Source organism: Oculina patagonica, chromosome 1, assembly GCF_052425735.1.
Source record: "Oculina patagonica isolate OP01 chromosome 1, crgOcupat, whole genome shotgun sequence".
NCBI classification, from domain to species: Eukaryota; Metazoa; Cnidaria; class Anthozoa; order Scleractinia; family Oculinidae; genus Oculina; species Oculina patagonica.
The window spans coordinates 5,078,976-5,100,566 of NC_135758.1; the positions used below are offsets into that span (position 1 = coordinate 5,078,976).

At 37.8% G+C, this 21,591-nt stretch overlaps 2 protein-coding genes across 4 annotated transcripts in view; one reads left to right on the forward strand and one right to left on the reverse strand.

The window, feature by feature from the left end:
- The window catches only part of LOC144648597 (uncharacterized), a 701,885-nt gene that overhangs the window by 570,788 nt on the left and 109,506 nt on the right, over positions 1-21,591 (forward strand).
- The window catches only part of LOC144651891 (sodium/calcium exchanger 2-like), a 28,387-nt gene that overhangs the window by 6,458 nt on the left and 338 nt on the right, over positions 1-21,591 (reverse strand). Inside the window, exons 1-14 of one of the 3 annotated variants that reach the window (XM_078512099.1) lie at positions 19,236-19,749; positions 14,828-15,886; positions 11,816-11,904; positions 11,137-11,172; positions 10,819-10,953; positions 9,034-9,170; positions 7,455-7,551; positions 6,301-6,418; positions 5,519-5,746; positions 3,693-3,855; positions 3,010-3,133; positions 2,468-2,609; positions 1,182-1,269; positions 665-755 (exon numbers count right to left, since the gene is read on the reverse strand). In XM_078512099.1, the coding sequence (XP_078368225.1) occupies positions 665-755; positions 1,182-1,269; positions 2,468-2,609; positions 3,010-3,133; positions 3,693-3,855; positions 5,519-5,746; positions 6,301-6,418; positions 7,455-7,551; positions 9,034-9,170; positions 10,819-10,953; positions 11,137-11,172; positions 11,816-11,904; positions 14,828-15,544 (2,165 nt within the window). In that variant the 5' untranslated portion in view covers positions 15,545-15,886; positions 19,236-19,749. Of the gene's footprint in view, positions 1-664; positions 756-1,181; positions 1,270-2,467; positions 2,610-3,009; positions 3,134-3,692; positions 3,856-5,518; positions 5,747-6,300; positions 6,419-7,454; positions 7,552-9,033; positions 9,171-10,818; positions 10,954-11,136; positions 11,173-11,815; positions 11,905-14,827; positions 15,990-19,235; positions 19,750-21,591 lie in introns of those variants that run through there. The other 2 variants (XM_078511992.1, XM_078512062.1) reach the window with 2 other exon arrangements.

A 21,591-nucleotide genomic window follows, 5' to 3' on the forward strand; every position in this document is an offset into this window, starting at 1 on the left:
GCCTAATGGTTATAATGCATTAGACTCTGGATTTTTGCGAAACTGGGTACAACTTTATTCATGTTTCACCTCAAAGGTTGTTTACCAGACAATTATGCAACGAAGGAGTGGGGTTTTGAACCCTTAAAAACAGTATTTCCCTCCTCGCTTGATAGCACCTTTAGCAGCAATTATTATCTCCACTGTATCTGAAATTTTAAAATTTGGCAAGAGATGTGCAAACCCTGTGACATCATCAAATCAAAATGGCTGTGCAAGCAAATATGTCGCCCATTATGGCATGTCTTTGCAAAGGTCAATGGAGAACAGTGAAGGTAGAATGGAAAAAATTTCTCCCAAAACATTATCAGCAATAACATAGGCAACTTTTTCATTTTGTTTCATTGGCACTTCAACTTTACAGTGTCTCGCTCTTCCTAGGTAACCATATAAATTGGCTCTGAGGGAAAAGAAAAAATTCCAGGCGGAACCCTGTGATGGACCATGCATAGTTAGTAGACTAGCATCCCATCCAGAAGAAGATGCAATACTCCCATTTGCTTCATTCTGTGCAAACCAGAGTAAAGAGTGACTCTGATGAGGCAATAGATTGAGAACAAGTCATTTTATTTGTTTTTCATCTAGTACATGTCTAAGTATAACCTGTGAACCTTTAACAACTTACTCTTCAAATTGTGTTCTCCAAGTTTTGCTAAGGCTTTGTTCATCTTCTGCTGTCATAATGTTTGCGACCCGCTCAACAATATTATCAACATCTATAAAAGCCAAATATTCCCATGATTTCAAAGTAAATATATAATCATTCCACTACCATGTTATTAAACCATGTTAGGTCAAGAAATGAAAGGCAATGAAAGGTACTTGTTTAATTTGTTTAATTTTTGATGGTAGTGACAGTACAGAAACAACTTTATTTAAATGACGTTAAAGAAAAGTTAAACATTTAAGTAATTAACAAAATTAGAATGTTACAAGGAGCATTAGGTAAATATATTTATTTTTTAGGACTTGACAAGGAATGCCAGTGCAAGTTCAAAAATACATCCATGCCAAAATACATCAAACAGTGCATTCTTTTGTAACCTTCAACTTGTCATTAGCTCCTCACACCCCCAGGCTTTAAACTCTATTTTCTGGTATGCCACTCCATATTGCAGTACGTACCACACATATCAGCTTACCATTTGTAATATTTACAACTGCTGCACTTTTTTGTCCTATTTTGGCTCCTGGGCTTTGATCACTTAATAGCACAATAAAGTTCTTATTCTGCAATAAAAATGAAAATTAGCTGCAAAACTGAAAACTGGCTCCTACTCTTGACTTTTAATACAAACTAAGCAAGAAACAACATACATCAATGTTAATAAAAATGTGTCTGATCTAGGAATTTAAGTTAGGGGACAGTATGCCCCAGCAGTATACATTTCCTACAGTAGGAATCATTTTCCAATTTTTGGCATACAATAATTATTATATTCTACAGTAAATATTCTAATGTACATGATCAGTCTAATTTTTCCTCAAGCCACCTTTTAACCAAAATGATAGTAAGAGTTTTTAACACAGCCTGACAGGACACCTCATGTCACATTACATAAGGGCAATACTGCTGACCATCGTGACCCCAGTTGAAATCATTCAAAGAAAGTAATTCTCGTTAACATTCAAGCTAAGTGCTTTTTGTTGAACTTTTCCAATTATCATTTAGGAAACAGGTAAGGAAGGTAAGTTAATTGTACACATGTATGTAATACAGTGCTGCAGTAAATATAGGAATGCACTAAGTATTACAAAATGATAGTTCTGTGATAAAATATGCTGAGTAACTGATTTGAAGTGTGCCAAAGCGTCCAAGAACATTTTAAAGGCCATTCTTGCCCAATCTGCCCCAATCCCAGTATGGTTACCATAAGCTTGTTCAGCCACTGTGTTTAATTGACTAAAAATCAACTAGTTAAAATACACATAAAACCATATACAGAGAGCAATAAAAGAAACTAAAATAGCCTGAAATAGGAACATATTAAATAAAACAATGAAACTTTCTCCAACAATTTATGACTGCAATTACAAAAAAACTACGAAGTGCTGAATTTTTATGTTATAATCTTAGCAAGTTTCATTGCTCATGCACGTCACTTTACACTGTTTTAGAACTGATTGTTTAAAGCTTATTCCCTGTACACATACATAAGTAGTGATTAGCTTTTAATGTTTGGACAATAACCTACATGTATGAACTCTAACTTTTAGGTAACATTGTATCGATCAGTTTGTTTTCATCTGCAGAAATCAGGGACAGATCAAGGAATTTTCTTAGGAGGGGGTGCACCACTAAGTAATGGCGTAACTGACTTTTTTTGCAGAATACCGCAGTTGTCTTAGAAAGGCACAGGCCATCCTTCTGGGGAGAGGGGGTGCACCCCCTGCACCCTAGATCCACTCCTGAGAAATTTCTCATTACCTTACAGTCAGGATTGACTCTTATTACAAGTTGTTTTGATGTTTCTCCATGTTGAAAGTGCAACTTTTCTCCAATTCCTTGCTCATAGTCACACTTCTTCTGGTCTAGCTCCTCTGCAGTGCCACCCGTTCCTGTACCGTTCCTAATTGATATGATATTATACAACATTATTACCCTGAGGCTTATCAATATACCACACAATGATTGTACCACAAGTCTCACAAATCCCAGCTAGTGTATTAAAAAAAAAACCCAAGTCACAAAAAGAGATCATAAAACATCAAAAAATATCAGTTTTAAACATCTCTGAGGAGGTTAAGTGGACGAATAAACATCAGTCAGGATAATCTTGATGTTGCACTGTATGACAAAAATGTTTGAGACTATAAGACTTTATATAAGGCACAAAAAAGTTGGTTAAAGCTTATTTCAGTGCAGTGCTGCATTGATCAAAACCTACATCTAAAACAAGTTAATATGTAAAGTGACAGCTGTCAATGAAAAGCGGCATTCAAGATAAGTCTACACATAATTATACTCACATAGTGTTGTAAGTCAAAGTAACCGTGCCATCACAACCCTTCCGTCTGATAATGTTACAGGTAACTTCTCCAGTTAGAATATTGGCATGATAACTTGCTTGTTCAAAAGAAAATTCACCAGGCTCTGAAAAACAGCACAATATCACATACCTTCCATCAGCAAGGTCAAGGTTTATATTTGACTTTTAAGAGGTCAAAATATTATTAATTTGTAAACACAGTAAAATACTGACTAACTTGCAATTTCTAAAAATATAAATGATGATTGCCACAGACATCATGTTTTCAAAGTTCCCTGACTTTTCCCTGATAAAAATAAAATTTTCCTGGCCAAATATATACAAAATGTCAGATATAGTAGCGGCCTCCACCCTCCCCTTTCAACAACAACAAAAAACATCACTGAGATCACATTGACCTGAAATGTTTCTTCCAGCCATTAATTGTATGAAATCAGGGTGTTATTTTTCAATTTTCTCTGACTTTTCTTCAAAATGTCAACTTTCCCGGACCCAAAAAAAAATTTCCTGACTTTTTTCTGACATTCAAGAATTCTGTTTTTCCCTGAGCTGTGGCAACCATGTAAATTCAAGTAGTTTACTTTTGCTTAGCTAGCTAGCATTTATCATTCTAGAGCCATTTAGGCTGTCTAAAAATTAATATTATTGAAAGTTTATTAATACCATCATCATCAATAATTGTGATCCTAGCCAGATTGGGTTCTCCCAGTTCAGCACTTCCCACTGGATTCTTTAGTATCACATAGAAGTCCTTTTCCATTGCATATCCCTCATGGTGAATAATATTTACTGTCAGAGTCTTCTTGGTATCACCGGGCATAAATGACTAAGAAAAAAAAAAACACAAAAAGAGTCAACAGTCAGTGGGGAGCATTTGAACATCTGTAGTGATTCCCATTTTCTTTAATTTATTTTTGTCATTAATATTATTACACCTGTTTTCAGTGTTACGTGCATAGCGGCTTTCTATTGACATCCATCTTTCGACGTGCTAAACAAACAACACGGATCAAAATCTGCCAATCACAGCCAACCAGCATGACCCTCAGACCTTGTGTGCTCATTTGCATGAAACCAAGAACGGTATGCATCGGTTTTCATTGGCTCATTTCAAACAGCACGTTGAAAGACAATGTCGAAAAATGATGTCGAAAGATGGATGTAGAAAGAAAGCTTTGTACGTAACACTAAAAGTGGGCGTAATGACTGCAGTAGCTAGGCTACATGTGTGTGTTAGTTGGTGGCATGGTCACCTAATGGTTAGCATGTTGGACTAGCCTCTGGACCTGGGGGGGGGTACTCCCATAAATTTCGGATAGGAGTGTGCCGCCAAGGTTCTTAAACCCTTACCCTATTTAAGGATAAAGAAAGCGAAAATTGATACCCTTTTTAAGGCCCCAAACCGAAAAATGACACCCTATTCAAGGGAAGGAGAAGTGTTCCGTGATGACCCAAATAGCGGCTAACCGCGCACGGCTAAACACAAATCTTTCTAAAATCGCTTTACTAATACTTGAACGGGTAGTTCAGTTTTAAGATACCTTTTTTTCGTTTATCTGGGCATTTATTAAAGCTGATAGAATATAGGTACCCTATCTAAGGATCACACCAGGAACAAAATGCCAAAAGGACCAAAAATGATACCCTATTTAAGGACCGAGAACCTCAAAAACCATACCCTATCGGGCGGCACATACCTATATAGCCTATATATGGGAGTACCCCCCCCCCCCCCCGGGCCTCTGGGTTCAAGCGATGTCAAACCTAGTCACTGTGTTTTGTTCTTTGACAAGACTTTTAACTCACACAGTGCCTCTCTAAACCCAGGAGTATACATGTGTACCGGCAAACTGTTGCCCAGGGCAACCTGACAGAATTAAGCTGCAGTCTACAACACTTTGTATATATGTTAGTGTGTTAACCCTCTTACTCCCAAGAGTGGCACAAGATGCCATTACATGCTCAATATTTGGTCAATTTGTATGAAATTTGAACAGTAAAATGGTCTTGAACAGATCTGTCTTTTCAAAGCATACCCTCCTAGCAAATGAGACCTGATTAACTACCCCTACAACTTTTGCAACTTTTTCCTCTTTCACTTTTAAAATCAAGTTAATATCTGACAACAACCCTCACATTAAGAGCTGCAAATTAAGCTATAGCTTAGGGGTATACCCAAAATATAGGCAGAATGAGATATTTTTTAATGTTTTTTTTTTTCTGGTTTTGTCACCTTTTGAATTAAAACAGTGACTTCCTCATGTCTGTTAGTATGATTTATGACATGCCACAAACAATCCCATTTAAATGAGATATAGTATGTGGTCTTCAGGTCCATAGTTACCGTTTTACAACAATATGGAATTTCAGGTAAAAAACTTGTTTGATTTTTATTTTTCCTTGATTAAACAAAGATTAAAACAAATCAAACTAGTTTGAATTTATTTGATCTGAAATTCAATTTAAACTACAACAAAAACATCACTCACCAGTGTGCCTTTTAAACTGTGGTAATCCTTTCCATTTTTAGCGCTGCCATCACGTGTCTCATAGTCAACACATAAGGGAGCAGCAGAAGACGGAGTTTGATCCTCAGCAAGATGAATTTCACTGTTACTATCAGATGGTGTATCTTGTAGGTTATAAATGCTATCCCTTGGCGGTAGGTTCCTTTTAAGCCTTGGAGTTGACAGGGAATATGGTCCTCCATTACTCTCCTTTAAAAAATAGATTTTAAGAAGGATGTTAATCGGTAGCGTTCTTAGGCAAATGCATGTTTTAGTCAGATGACAGAGTTGAAGACACACCAAAACCTCTCCCTACAGACATCTTTGTAACATTACGGACACCTCTATCCTTTCTTAGCATAACCCAGTGGCTGTCTTTTGGCAAAAGGCGCAATCTGATTGGCTACACCATTCATATGAAAATGAGTTTCACCTACAGGTCCATTTTCATGCAAATCAAACTCATTAATAATTATTTTTCATTTGAATGGTTTTGCACGTAGACTCGTTTTAAAACAGAGGCAAAGGGTAACTCGGAAATGGCCTATTATTTCAAGACAGTCTACCGGTATTTAATGTGTTATAGTTTAGTCATTTTCAAGCTGCGAGTTGCTAAAATGATAGTTATTTACTGCAGTTGCCAGTTAAAATGATATGATTTCTGTTCTTATAACAGCCCTGAAATAATTGTTTGTCACAAGCTGGTTTAAACTACTCAGATTGAAATAGTCTTTAATTGTTATTCAAATATATTCAATACAAACCACAAAATCAGCTTTAATGATTGGAATGGTGAACTGTCCTCCCTTCACAGAGTTAATGGGTGTCATTGGATCGTAAGGTGACGCTAATTGAACTCCTTTACGGGGAACACATGGTGATCTGTTGAAATATATTTTGTTAAAGTACAACAATGTATTTCTGGTAGTGACTTAGTTATTGTGGTTAGTGATTTACAAACTCTGAAATTCAAACTCCAACTATCGATTGTGTTTTTCACTGCTGTCAATCATGATATTATTATGGGGACACAACTGACAAACGTGACCTTTTGACTCAGTTGAAGTGATCTTCTGCTTCCCGAGAGGTCTATTAAGATGATTGACGGCAGCAAAAAGCGTAAACCATTGGTTGAGGATTGAATTTCAGAGTTCGAAATCACTGATAACCGCAATAACATTGTTGAAAATCAAAAGTATAACTAGAAATGATGGAGGAAAATATCATAACAAAATAGCTAAAATTCCCCTGCATAATTAATAAATGGCACGCGATGCATGCAGAAGCGATGGCGTTTCACAAGGGGTCTCACAAAATTTTGAGGAAAAACTTAAAGTAAATAAAAGTAGCTGACACCTTGTGTGTGAAAAAACTGTTATCCAACATCAGCTTACATTTTTTAAACATAAGAAGCTTGTTAGTGATGTGTAGCTGTTATGAATTCACAGACCAAGGATGTAAATAATACATTTTCTTCGTAGATTTTCTCAATTGAACAACAGTAATATTTTATTTTTAGATTTCCCTATGTTGTCTCAACAAATATTGCGTTATACTGTAGTGTGATATCACGGATAAAAGATATACGATACGCGTGAGGAAGCTTTTAAGCTGCGAGAAAGGTCAATTTGTCTCTTGCTCACAGTGTCCCTTTGTATTATGAGAATAAGGAATTTCTGTCAACTAAATCTAATAGACCCCATCATATATAATTAGTCTGTTTCGTTTATACATTGTACTGTTCCATTCTAACTGCACGGATCCGAAGTATTTTGCTTTTGTGTTTACGCGGCAATTTCTTGTTACATTAAACTTGATTTTCTGTTCGATCGGACCAAACAGACAAAACAAACCGATCGTTCAATGGCGTAAAGCGATGTCACGCCATCGCTTAAAAACCGAGATTTCAAACACAGACCTGGGTATTCTTTGGTTGAGTTGCACCTCTATTGTCAACTTTTTGGCACTTTTTACAACAGAATAAGATGCTGCACTGAAGCTGAAGGCTTTTTCATCTGTTGATGGAAAAATTGAAAGTCAAACAAATTTATTTAGATTATCAAGTACATTGCAAATCCGGTGGAAATGTCTGGCAAAGCCTTATGCGCCACAGGGCACCAAGAAGATCGAGTTTGAGTGAGCGGCTCAGATTTAAGTCCTGGCATGGGTTGTTGCATTGTGTTCTTGGGCAAGACACTTTACTCTCACACCACCCCTCTCCACCCAGGTGTATGAATAAATGGTACAGTTGGCCCAGGAAATCGTTTGAGAAACCTGCCAAAGTTCTGGAAAGCAACCTGTGATGAACAACAACCCCAGACAAAAACACTTACAGTTGGCAAGGTTGTAAAAACATGCCTGATTACAAAGAGTTTTGAATTTAAAGGGACATGGTCAGCGTTCACGTTTTGAAAAAAGTCCCCCTTAACCCGAAATCAAAATACGTGTAGAGAACCTTCAGAAATCTGCTTCAATCTTCTCAGTGTTTTTTTTCTTCTTCTAAATTTTCCCATTTACTGAAACACTGAGAAGATTGAAGCAGATTTCTGAAGGTTTGTTTTGAAAAAAGTCCACAGTGGTCTTTTTCAAAACGTGAAAACTAGTGTCCAGGTCAGCGCGGTAAGAACGCTGACCATGTCCCTTAAATTCAGCAATCCCCAGACCTGTACTTCTCTAAGATCCCCTCGTTCCCCCTTATCAATTTGGTTCCTCACTTTACAATCTTGTGTAAGAAAGGTGGCTATTAGCTCAACATTGAATAGAGGCAGGGAGGGGAAGAACAAACATGCAAAACTTCCCTAAACCCAGGGGATGAAGCTTGTGATACTTCTTGGTGCTTCACACTAAAGAAGCTAGAGTTTGAGTTCTGAGACAGGGTTGGAAATTAGTGCTTGCCCACTCGCCCAGGTGAGTGTGAAAACTGTCGCGTGAGTACAAATGACGGATCACTCGCCCAGTTTGGCCAGTACGATTTTCAATATATTATTCAAAATAAGCGGAACTTTTACTTTCCACTTAAAAATCATGATCTACACTGTCAATAAGCTGATAGCTTACCAACATTTTGAAATCTCCATCAAAGCTTTTTGCTTGCAAACTATAGGTATTTGGGAATACATATTCAACTTTTGATGGAAGTGTATGTGCTCGCGTTTTTATTGTGGAGTAAGGTTTATTTTCGGCGACTTTTCATGTAAGAAATAGGCTTAGATTGCAGTCTGTATCGTGATCGACCACTATGGTGGCACGGTGAGTATCAAACATGCATTTTTAAATCAAGGAGACTGGGCGAACGAAAACTGATCAGGGCAAGTGCAATTTGAAGGTCACTCGCCCAGATGGCGAGTGCTCTGAAATTTTAGTTTCCAACCCTGTGAGAGCTACCGGGTATAAACCACTGCACTTAAAACATTGTACACATTATGTACAATATTATAAGGAATGGAATATGTCACATAATTATGTTTAGAGAAGAATAATCCTTCTACATTAATTACCTCCACCAAAAATTCTTGATCCACAAAGAGATTTTGTAAGAAGATTTAATTGGTGTTCCTGCTCCTTATCAGGCTCCTGCGTTACTTTGACACTTTGCTTCTGCCTTGTTACACTACGTAATGCAGCATGCCGAAAACTACAAATAAACAGATACAGGCATCTAGATTACTAATACTGAGAGTGATAAATGATCGTCGCAGTGAATTTCCAATTTAAGCAATTGGAATAAAGAAGCCTGAAAAAAATTCAGGGCTTCAACGGGATTCGAACCCGTGACCTCCGCGATACCGGTGCGATGCTCTAGCAACTGAGCTATTGAAGCCACACATTGGGAGCGAGGTCAATTGTGAGTTCATATTTTCCCGTGAGAGGAGTGAAATGATGTAATGTATATGAAATGATTCATATATGAACTGCGGATTAAATGAGAGTGATAAATGATCGTCGCAGTGAATTTTCAATTTAAGCAATTGGAATAAAGAAGCCTGAAAAAAATTCAGGGCTTCAACGGGATTCGAACCCGTGACCTCCGCGGGAAAATATGAACTCACAATTGACCTCGCTCCCAATGTGTGGCTTCAATAGCTCAGTTGGTAGAGCATCGCACCGGTATCGCAGAGGTCACGGGTTCGAATCCCGTTGAAGCCCTGAATTTTTTTTTTCAGGCTTCTTTATTCCAATTGCTTAAATTGGAAATTCACTGCGACGATCATTTATCACTCTCATATACATCCGCAGTTCATATATGAATCATTTCATATACATTACATCATTTCACTCCTCTCACGGGAAAATATGAACTCACAATTGACCTCGCTCCCAATGTGTGGCTTCAATAGCTCAGTTGCTAGAGCATCGCACCGGTATCGCGGAGGTCACGGGTTCGAATCCCGTTGAAGCCCTGAATTTTTTTTCAGGCTTCTTTATTCCAATTGCTTAAATTGGAAATTCACTGCGACGATCATTTATCACTCTCATATACATCCGCAGTTCATATATGAATCATTTCATATACATTACATCATTACTAATACTGTAACATAACAAAGACTTAATTGGCAGGGAACAATCAACTCTAGAACGTTAATAGGGTTTTAGCTTAAAACTCTTAAAAAACATTAACTTGTTTTTAAAATTCAATAAGCAAGATTGTTCCCTTGGTATTCACAACTCAATCCCATGATACCTCACTGAGTGTAGACGTTGTTCAAGGAAAACATTACTTTCTGTCAAAATAAGCTCTAACATAATTGAATCGCCCCAGTATAAAAATGATTTAAGTTAGTTTTGTTATTGCAAATATACAGAGTCAGAGTGGAAATTAAGATGAATGTAAGATAAATGAAAGACATGTCATGTACAGGGTGGGTGGAGGGGGGGGGGGGGTCTGAACCTCTCTCTTCCTGTACCGTTTACTCCTTGTTCCTGCCCCTTTGATTAGTGGTTCCTGCCTATTTGTGCTATATTGCAATTATGTAATTATTGTTGTGCAATTTCTCCCGGTTCCCACCACCTTGCCTCTCTTCTCCTGCCTCCTGCCCCCTATCCCTCCAGGCTCCTGCCCCCCTTTCCTCCTCCACTGTACAGTTGCTTGTAATATGTACAAAATCATTGTCATCAATTTACATTTACCTTTGTGGGAAATAGAGATGAAAATCAATTCTCATGCATAATGCAGAACAGCAAAGGCCTAAGCCCATGATCTTACTCAAAACTCTTGTAGTTCTCTCCACTGTCATTTAAAATCACACCTAACATAAAAATAACAAGCAAACATCATATACCGTGCTCTGGAGGAGGCAGTGTTTTGAGGCGTTTGTGTAATCTGTTTATACTGCTTCAAGGCCAAGGCGACATCTGCTACAGTTTTGTTGGCATTGTGATCCGGATTGGAACCTCGCCACAAATTCACAACATTTCTGGTGACAAACGATTTAAACAAAATTAGCCACTTCAAGGAATCTACATCTACAAGCTAGCATTCAATCTTAACAATTAATTTTGTAAACCTATCTCAGTTGTTGCAGCAATGAACTTTCAACATTGAACTGGGTATTCTGTAAAAATACTACTAACTATAGTTTCAAACAAAATATACTCACCTAATTTTATCTTTACTCCCTGCCAAGTCATTTTCACTGTTATTCAGAGAAGAAATGAAAACTATTTGACAATGTTGAACGTGGATAGTCATACCCAGAAGGGGGGGGGGGACTTCTATAGAAATGGACAGAGATGCTTGTCCTCTCACTTAGGGGTGTAAATTACAGATTTGGGTCTCACTTGACAGAAAACCAATATTTTTAGTTGTCAACTTTGGCACAACCCAGGCCATCCCAATAAACTGTTTTGTTTCCTATCGCCCGACCAACCCATTTTTCGACAGAGTCACTAGTCAAAGACTTGAATTGTAAATCGTTGGAAGATAAATCCTGTCGGCAAGATTTCCGCACAGCCCCCTACATTAATTATGCATACAATATTCTGACTGATTCGTTCTTTTCATGTTTGCTGTTTATGTATAGTGATAGTATGAAATAGTTGCATACATAATTAATGTAGGGGGCTGTGCGGAAATCTTTCCATCCTGTCTGTCTGAGGAGGATTCCTGAACAAAGCGCCTATGCATATTTCATACCAATGAACTCAGTAGGACTACATGTATATTGCATTGCTAGCGCTAACTCCACTATAGAATTGCTTGAAATTATGATCGAATGAGCCCAAATAAATGCGTTAAATGATCCAAGGTTGTGTAAGAAAGCTGTTATTTTTATTTACCTAAATCTGTGCTGCTCTAAAGCTCTCAATTCCATTGATCGATGGGTCATCATCGGACTTCCAGGCTCGGTAAGCCCCACAACGCGAACCTACAACAACAACAACAACAAAGTAACTTACATCAATTCTTTGCAAATACTCGAATATGCAAAAAGACCACGACTTAACGACAGTAAGATGAAAAAGTAATGCTTATATTTAACTCGTTTACATTACATTTCTGTCTGTTTTTAAGCACGATTGAATCCAAAACGTTTCGGTTTTTGCTGAAATCCATTTTCACCGATGTAAACATGGCGGCCTCTGAGCCGTTATAGTGATCAGCGGCACCTTTGAAGCACGCGCGGTACGGTTTTTTGTTGAGATTTCCCGCCACTTTTGACGGTAAAGTTCCCGCCATATTTTGAAAACGAATCAAAGGGAAGAAAAAACATTAAATTTCACATAAAAACATCAAAGTGATCACATTTTTAATCGTGGTTAAGTTGCAAAAAATTCGTCAGTGTTGCACATGTTGCTACTGACTTCGGTAAGAACAATCTGTTACTTGAACTTGCCTAGGGAACGACCAACCTTCGCGCAAGCCGGAAAATTTGTATTTTTATAAATGATCTTAAATTGCACTTTCTCAGTCTTGCACCGTAGAAAATTTAAGAAGAGAAACTGTCACTCTTCGTAGTCTAACAACTGAACGCAACTGTTTTAGAGTAGGAAAAATACTGACAGAGACACACTTGCCGACAAAAAATGAAACAAAGAAAAATCACTACCGCTTTTCCGAAAGCGCTTTTTTCCTTAGGTCTTCTCTGCCGCACAGTCTGCAGTTGAAACAATTCTCAATTCTGAAACAATTCGGCTCATGTGACAAATTACGTGAAAGCAGAAACTTGCCTGGCAGATATCGAAATAATTCCGTTGACTGCCAGACAGAGGAAGACGTCTGAAATTCAGGCTAAAGCATGGGTATATATAAATGTTCTACCGGATCGAAGCACTGCTCGCTAATGGTTGGTTCTCATATGATTGCCCCGATCGTTTCTATCGCATCGATCGTTTGAAAATTCTGAGACGATCGTAGGCGATTGGAAGCGATCGCCGGCAGGGGCGTAGAGTTTTAGGTTTGGTGGCGTTGGGGGGGGGGGGGGGGGGGGGGGGGGGGCGCGGGGTTGTCATATGATCGTCCCGATCGCCTGGTATGAGCGAAGACCTACGAAAAACAATCATATTAGCCCTAGATCCAACACAATGGCAGCCTTCAATGAAAGAGCAAAACTCGTGGCCTCCTCAGTATCTTCTCGGTTATTGCAGTTTTACGGCGAAGAGGGGAAAAAGACAGCTAGAAGGATAGAACACGGGCTATCCATGCGATCGTCATCGCCCCAATCGCCACAGACGTTGGCGATCGTCTCTGTGATGTTCAAATATAATCGCCCCGATCGCAACACTTTTTGAAGTGACAAAGGCGATAGAAACGATCGGGGCGATTATATGAGAACCAGCCTTAAGTATAGCTTCTAAAGCTACACATTTACCATCATGTTTTTTTCCGGACACATATCAGATTTCTCTGGAGAAACCGAACTCCTAGCCGAGTACATCTGAAAGTTTTAATGCAGTTAATTCTATTGTGGCCTAGACCAGTAAAGACCGACTGAGTAGAGCATTTGACGGGCATTTTATTGAGCAGAAGAGCTCTTTCAAGAGTTGATAAATGTAAATTAAACGCATGTTACTATGTTATCTTTGTAATTTCTCAAGTGTAAGTAGGTAATGCCATGTATTTTTACTGGAAATACCTCAATAAATTGTTGTTGTTGTTGTTGCATAGGAGAATCCCGATTTAATAATGCCGGCTTTAATACGTTTTTCTTTCTTTATATCGTTTTGATTGTTTGTGTATCTGCCGTATCTTAACTTCGATTGCTTTCCATAATCGTATGTATTCGAAAGCTTTAGTTAATTTTGCAAGGATGAAAGGGGAAAAATGGAAAAAAACCTCTTTTACCGTTGTCCGCAATGTTATGCGAGTCGAGATAAAAAAAAAAACATGGAAATTCGAGAGCTTAATATTGTAGGTTAGAGAGTTAAAAAAAAAAATCACCGATACGCTGGGTGTCTGCCAAAAGGATTCTATTCATTTGCGGATAAACAATATAAGATTAAGAAAAATATTGACAGAATGCAGCGATAGCACAGTCCTGTAGCATAGTTTACTAGATAGGGCTGCGCTCGTGAAGTATCTTTGAATTCCTTGCAAAATTCCAACGAAACGTCAAAAAGCCTGGTTAATAAGTTGGGATAGAAATGATTCTAAAAGTCCATATATGTGATACTTATTTTTTAGTTCAGTTTTCCTGCAGTTCTTGCACCTGGTAAATTTGTCGAATGCGCGAAGTAAGAAATACCTTGTTTTTGTGGCTTGGCAAAGTACCTGGAAAAATTCTATCAGTGAAAAATAATGAAAGCATCACCGCTCTTATTTTACAGTTTGCGCTATTTTTCCGTTTGCTCTACACGGATTAATTTCAGAGGAATAATATCAGAACTGCTTTCAGACTACCGTTGCCAAACTATTTTGTTCTGGCTTTTCTCACGGATAGGCGATATCTGAAAATATTTGGCACGGCACTCTTGCCAAGGCTAAATTTATATTCGGCGCGCGACCTTATGCGACCGCAGTGTTTCCTGTATTCAATACAAAGCCGTGCCGATGACAGGTTTACTATAAATGCTAAGTGTACGAGAAGGAAATATGTTTACATAAGACGCAGTCTGGATAGTAGCATTGTAGATCGCTAATTCCGACCACGGGACGGTAGCGAACACGTGCGGATACATAACTACAGTATTCAAGTTGTGGGATGATTTGGAAAAAGAAAAAAATAAACAAATAAACAACAGTTTACTGTAAGTGCGTCTTGCAGTGATAATTAAATTGAACAGTGTTTACAGTGTCTCACTAATTAAAGGAGAACAACGTATTTTAAACCGTGATCATATGAAACATCTTACCTCAGGGTTCTCGACGCTCAAGATTCTTCCTCGCTTGCACCACCATCCGTTATCCTGACACCAAGATGTGATCACAAGAAGCGGAAAGAAACTTAGCGTCACAAACGCTTCCCACATCTCGACTTCGTCTGGTGAAGACCACTTTAACACGACTAGCAGCCATACATAGGCAAAGAGAGACCAGATAGATGTCACTATAAATACACCAAATTCTCGAATCTTCTTGACTGTCCCGTTAGGAACACTGACAACGCAAATGGCTGTAATTAGTAGCAGATTAAACGAAGCAGATCCAATTATTGTAAAAGTACCGAGACCGTCTTTGTCTTCCTGAGATGCGTCCGGCACGTTTCCTAAATTTTGTACTGTTTCTACCACAGCTAGTAGAATTTCCGGGGCGGAAGAACCCAGGGCCATAAGAGTTAGATTGGCGACTGTTTCGTTCCATACAAACACCTCGATCTCAACGCGTTCTTGTTTTTCTGGATCGTAACGCGTAACCTTTCGTTTCTTGCTTGTTATTACTTCGATACAGCTCATGAAAATATCAGCGATTATCGCGATCCCAAGGAATAAGTAGAACATGGCAACTATGTACAAAAATACACGAACTCCATCACTCCAAAGGTTCTCTGCTGGTAACAGCAGCCAGCTTTTGAAACAAGGAGGCGAATACTCCACGACGTAGCCCTTCGAGTAATTTGTGAAGTACACCATTGTAATTGACAACGTCGCTAACACCGTGACCTTTTCACAAGTTCATCAGTCGCGATCGACTCAAGGAAATGAACCGACGGCTGAAACGGCGCTAAGAGGATCGATGCATGGAGAAATTTGCCATTCGCAGCGGTGTAGAGTGTGTTTTCCAGCCTATACTCTCGAGGATGTTATAAAGGTAAAACAAAATACTGGTCCATGGTCGATCGCTGAGTGTCCGCAGGTCTTGTGGTGTTAATCAGTTAAAATCACAGAGTATCTGGTCAACTTTTGTGTCTCACGCAGCGTTACTTGTTGGTTTTTGCTGTCCATGCAATCACTTCCCTGTTCTGTTTACCGCCCCTGTATCAAATCATGCAACATAGAGAGAAGATCGATCGTCACGGCAATAACATTTACCTTTTCTATCAAACACGACTGCCGTATGGATTTATTATTCATAGACGTCAGCACCTGGCCGTTCTTGAAAACCCGTTGCCTTGGCAGCGGCAAACAAAAGCTCAGGCGCTCATTAAAGGATTTGTTTACCTGAAGTGTCTTTCGACCGGGTTAAAGATGACATTTGTTTGAAATGCAAATGAAAATCCTTAGTTGCAGCTATTGACTTTTGTTACCGTATATTGTTAACCAATTTTAATTGAAAATCGACCAGACAATTTCGCCGGGACTAAAAGTTATCATTATTGTTATTTCAACTCGATCCGACTTGTTTTTTCTACTACCCGATCAAGCAATACACTTCCACACGACTTAAAGCAAAAGCGATTTTTTTTGTTACCTTTTGGTTGATGAGTAAAAATGCGAAATGATGTTCGAATAAGCGAATTCAACCAGCTAAAATGTCAGATTATGATAATTTTTAAGGAAGAGATTTAATACGCCGCTCTGCCTCGACTCTGCCAGATTACGGAAAATTAGTCGGCTTTTGTTCATATGTAGAAAGCCTTATGTAGAAAGCATTCAGGTTGATAATTAAACAGCCCCATTGCTGTCTGATTTTTATAATTACGGGAAAATGTTTTTGAATTTCGGCTTATGAGCATTAAAACGTAGAACACGAAGCTAACACGAGTATAAAAGTTGTTTTACAATTAGTGCATGGAATACAAAAAAAAAAAATAATATGTCGGCCTCAATTTTTTATTGACAAAAACTAATCATGTTGCATGGCTTCAATTTTAATTTTCTCTGCACCTACTCATTTAGATGAGGATATTACAAATTGTCATTACGCATACAAACTGACTACAGGATTAAAAAATTGCAAAAGGCTCCATTGAACACGATTGACTGAGAAAATGTCCTCTTAAACTTCAATACCATCATTTGGCTCGCTACAGAGTCATTTTTTTAGCTGACTCAAATTGCTTCTATGCATTAAGTAAACTACATCAGTTTTATTTGAACCAGAGTTTTTTTTTTTTTGCAAGGGTGTTAATTGTTGGTATAAAGACCGAAGACATTATCCTCGTGCTGTTGTTCATAGATGGTCATTAAGTTTTTTTTGATGGTCATTAAGTTGGTATCAATGATTTTTTTTAATGCTTCCCTTTTTTCAAAACGGAAAGTTTTTCAAGGCCAAAACAACGGCATTAATTAACGCATATATTCATTTTCCTCGTCAACCCTTCAGTTCTTTGAATTTGTAATTTGCATTAGAGAATGATCTTGACAAGCAATCAAAATCTGATATTATATTATTTTTTGTTCCAAGTCATTTTAGGTCATCAGTGAATGTATCGATCGATTTTTCATTCACATCCCAGTTGTTTATCAAGTTCTGATTTTTGTCTGAACACTTTTCCACTAACATTTCTCTGATTTTATGCATGCCAAATAAAAGGTTCGTTTTTAATTTGTTTTATATACCAAACGCGCGAAAATTGCACCATCTGTTTTTTGAGGAAGTCAATATAAAAAAAAATAAAAGTTGACATAAATATATCCTGGTCCGGGAAAAATAAAGTAGCCAGGCAACTTGAAATACACAGATCTAGGCCTACCTGAAATGATGATTTAAACAAAACGCAAACATTTAACTGGACCTTAAAATTAACCGGGTTCATTTGATGCGCGCTCCGGCTCAAAATGTTTTTGTGTCAGTACATTTATAGCTACATTGTTTTTTTAAGTTCTTTTTTTGCCAAAGAAGGAACTTATAGTACTTACTTATAGTAGATATTGTAGAACTTTAGGGATACTTCCGCAGTGGTTTTCTTGTTTTGTAAAATTAAGGCAAGGTGCACTATTTTAAGGCGATCCAGGTTTTTTTTCGTATCCAGATCGCTCGCGCGTGCTGGTCATTTTTAGCAGTATTTTTCTATGTTAGCAAAATAACAACATTCGTATTGAACAATCTCGTTTGATCCAGATCAGGAATGTTAACTTTGTTTAAATTTTTGTTGATATGTGAACCTCACCTCGGTCAACAGAAACAAATTGAAACACACGAGACAAACAGGTCAATATTTCCCCAATCTGGACCTCGCACTAGGTCAATAACAACATTGTTGCATTGTTCAAGCACACAGCCGCTACTTTTCGTTCAATACTGTTGCATAGCAGATTTTTACGCGAGAATTTTATATTTTTCTGCGGTACAAAATTCTGATCATTATTGGTGGTTGTGTGTTTGTGATAACATGGTAACATCAGGCAATACGAAAAACAATCAGTGATTTTCACGTCGGTAGGCAAAACTAGGTGGGCGCAAATGTGTTGAGCTCATCTGTGCTGTCAGCATTAAAAAGACAGATTCCTTTTCTCATTGCACATTTTCGCCGAAGCATTAAGAAGAGCGCAAACAAAAATGGCCGTAATGTTCAACGAAAGGGTCGTTTGAGCGAAATTTCATCCCCGGCCGTTGATTAATTGCCAAATCTCAATAATTTGAGTGTAGTAGTTATTCCAAATATTATTTGACTTTGAAAAACAACCTTATCAAGTCTGGGTGATTATCACCTTTAATTTGTCATCTTTTCGCACGAACTCTCTTCGCATTGACAAAAAATTAACAAGGCGTGCTTCAAGAGGCAAACGCTTCCTTTTTTTTCCGCTTACGCCGGCAGCAATGCCCGAATGCAAATAGCAATGTCAGTTACAGTAGAACCTCGATTTAACGAACCTCTATATAACGAAGACCTCGGTATAACGAACGATAATCTTCAGCCCGGCCAAAGTTACAGTAAAATGTATGGAACAGAACCTCGATATAACGAACCTCGATATAACGAAATCCTCGTTATAACGAACACAATCCGGAAGCCCAAACGTAAAATGTACCTCGATATAACGAATTTCAGTTAACAAGCGGCAAAAGATGAATGTAGAACAGACCAACAAGGATGAAAATACTTTAATCCTAACAGGAAAATAACTTCAAAGACAAATGTCCATACCTATGTGGATATTAAACATGAAAGCACAAATATAATTTTTTGACAGTCATTCAGACAGTTCAAATCATTAAATACTGGGTAGTGCAACGTCACAGCGTGAAAAACAATTATTAACTATACCTCGATATAACGAACATTTTGGTTGTTTTGCCGCAAATTCGTTATATCGAGGTTTTCGATACAACGAACCCTCGATATAACGAACAAATTTCCCCAGTCCCTTGGCACTTCGCTAAATCGAGGTTTCACTGTACCTGTTAAATTTTCTTTAAAAATTATGACTTGTCTCTTACCTTGAGAATTGAAAATCTCAGTTAGAAGCATGATTTCTGGCGTGTGGAGTTATTGAAACGCTAACTGCGTGATGTAGACACAGGCATGTTGTGTTTGTCATCAACCATCATGTTTGCATCCAGACATTTATATTCCTAGATCTCAGTTTTGCATTGTTGGCAGACAGTTAAGTTCTCAGCTCGCCTACTTACACCTGCCCTTCCCACAATTCACTGATCGCTTGCAACTGGCCTTGAGAATTTATACCGAGGAAGGAGACCAGAGTACAAACTGCGTAATTCAAGCCGCACGATTTCGCTTATATATATTTCGCACAATCACCAGTTTATGACGCTCAGAAAACTCTAGAAAAATATTCAACTCAGCTGCTAAAAACCAAGACCTTTTTCCTATCATTAGTGCTTTAAATTGCTTGATTCGAAGATAACTTTTGATAAAATGGTGTGATGTTGTCGTAGCGTGGGAGTGATTTTATTTCGCGTCTGCGAGAAAATTGATGCTTTAGGTCGGCTTTATAGCTTTTTATCATATCAGTGAAGACTTCCTTTGAATAAAAAAACGTTGATTTACAATATTTAGTTTTAAAATCTGTTTATAATATCAACGTAGTGCCTAAGTACGGCTTTTTAGATAAATTTTTATCGGAAATGGCAAATCGATATTGCCTACTCCCTTTTGAATACCTGATGAAAAATACCGAATATATACAACGTTCATTTGTGCACGTTAAGGCGAAGTAATAGTTTGATCTTGGCTGATGTAATTAATTTTCGCTCCCACCGTTATCTGTGACGTCAATTTCCGTGGGTGTATGGAAAGCAAATCTGCCCCCAGTCAAGTTGTTTTGAGAAAAATAAAAAGACAAAGCGCCAACACAAAACTTTTAACTTTATATTTAGCTCAATCAATAGTTTACAACTGTACGGCCATATTTGCATTGGCATGTAGAATTTTCCCGGAAATATCAGCTATTAAATTAAATGACGGATCAACAGTTCTGTTGAGTCTAAAATTCTCGATGACTTCCTTAGTTTTGCCGAGAGCCTCCCTTGGCTTGCTTCCGGGAACGCTTGTGTCCCTTTATTCAACAAATTAATCTCAGCATACGTATGATCAATGACGTCCTAATTATAACATGCTGAACTGAAGGGCGGAGCAGCGAGCCGGGCCATCGGTTTAATTGTTACACTGTAGAAATCATGGCGACAGTTACAGTCAAATTCTGATTTGATCACAAGTTTGGCGAAAAGCCACTCGGATATTTATTAAACATGGTTGTTATTTCCTCAGCTGTAATCTTGTATACAGCTACAATTTGACTATGCTATAAAGGAAAAATTTGGTTTGTTCCCGGAATCAAGTTGAGAATCAGTTCGGTCATTATGGGGCTAGAAGAAATTGGTGCAATGTTTGAATTAATGAACAATTCTGAGAATTTTTTATCCATTATTTTTTCATTTTCTTCTGTTGTAACAGCGATTTTGGAACAGAACAGACCAAAATATTCATCCACTCTAGCTAGTACTAATAAAAAGTATGTTGGTTAAACGCTTTCTTCAAATACGCAGAGGTTTTTTGTCGTCAGGTTCGGTTGTCAAAGCAAATAAACAGGGCTTTTGGCATGCAATTTCGTAAAAAAAGAATTAATATTAATATTTCGTTGAGGTAAAACTTGTAATAAATAATGTATTTCTTTGTTCACTCGCGTTTAATGATACATTCGTTGCAGAGGGAAAATATTTTCAGTATTGGATTATAAGAAAGATGATCGATCGTTTTTCTTTCAATTCTGCTGTATATGAAACAAGACAAAATAAACATTAAAATATTTTGCGGTTTCCTGAGGAAGTCCATAAACACAATTGTGTATTTTGGCTATACAGCACACAGTATAAAAGAGGGTATTGTTTATTTAGTTTCTAAAAATACATGTTTTCCTTTCAATGTTAAAAAAATACCAACGTGGATATATCCTCGTCGAGTTTTGACTGCAAATTGAAATTGTAACTGAACACCCCGGTGAGATTAGCCCCGGGGTATTTTCCATAACGTAACCATGGCTACAAACACGATACAGTAAGACCTTAAATTTTTGCCTTATATCCATTTCCAATAAACGAATTACGGTAAAAATATTTTAATTAAAAGTGGCAAATCTTGAGAAAACGGAGCGAAAATGTTAGAGCTTCCAGCGATAAAATGTGCATCTCAAAATTAACTACCCAAGTTATGATTATTTTAATACAGTAAAAAACTCTTCTTTTGAAAACATTTGTTTTGACGGACGGTTAAAGAAAAATAAAATTAAACTCAATGTGATGCGGATGTTTCTGGATCCAGGAAAAAGATATTTCT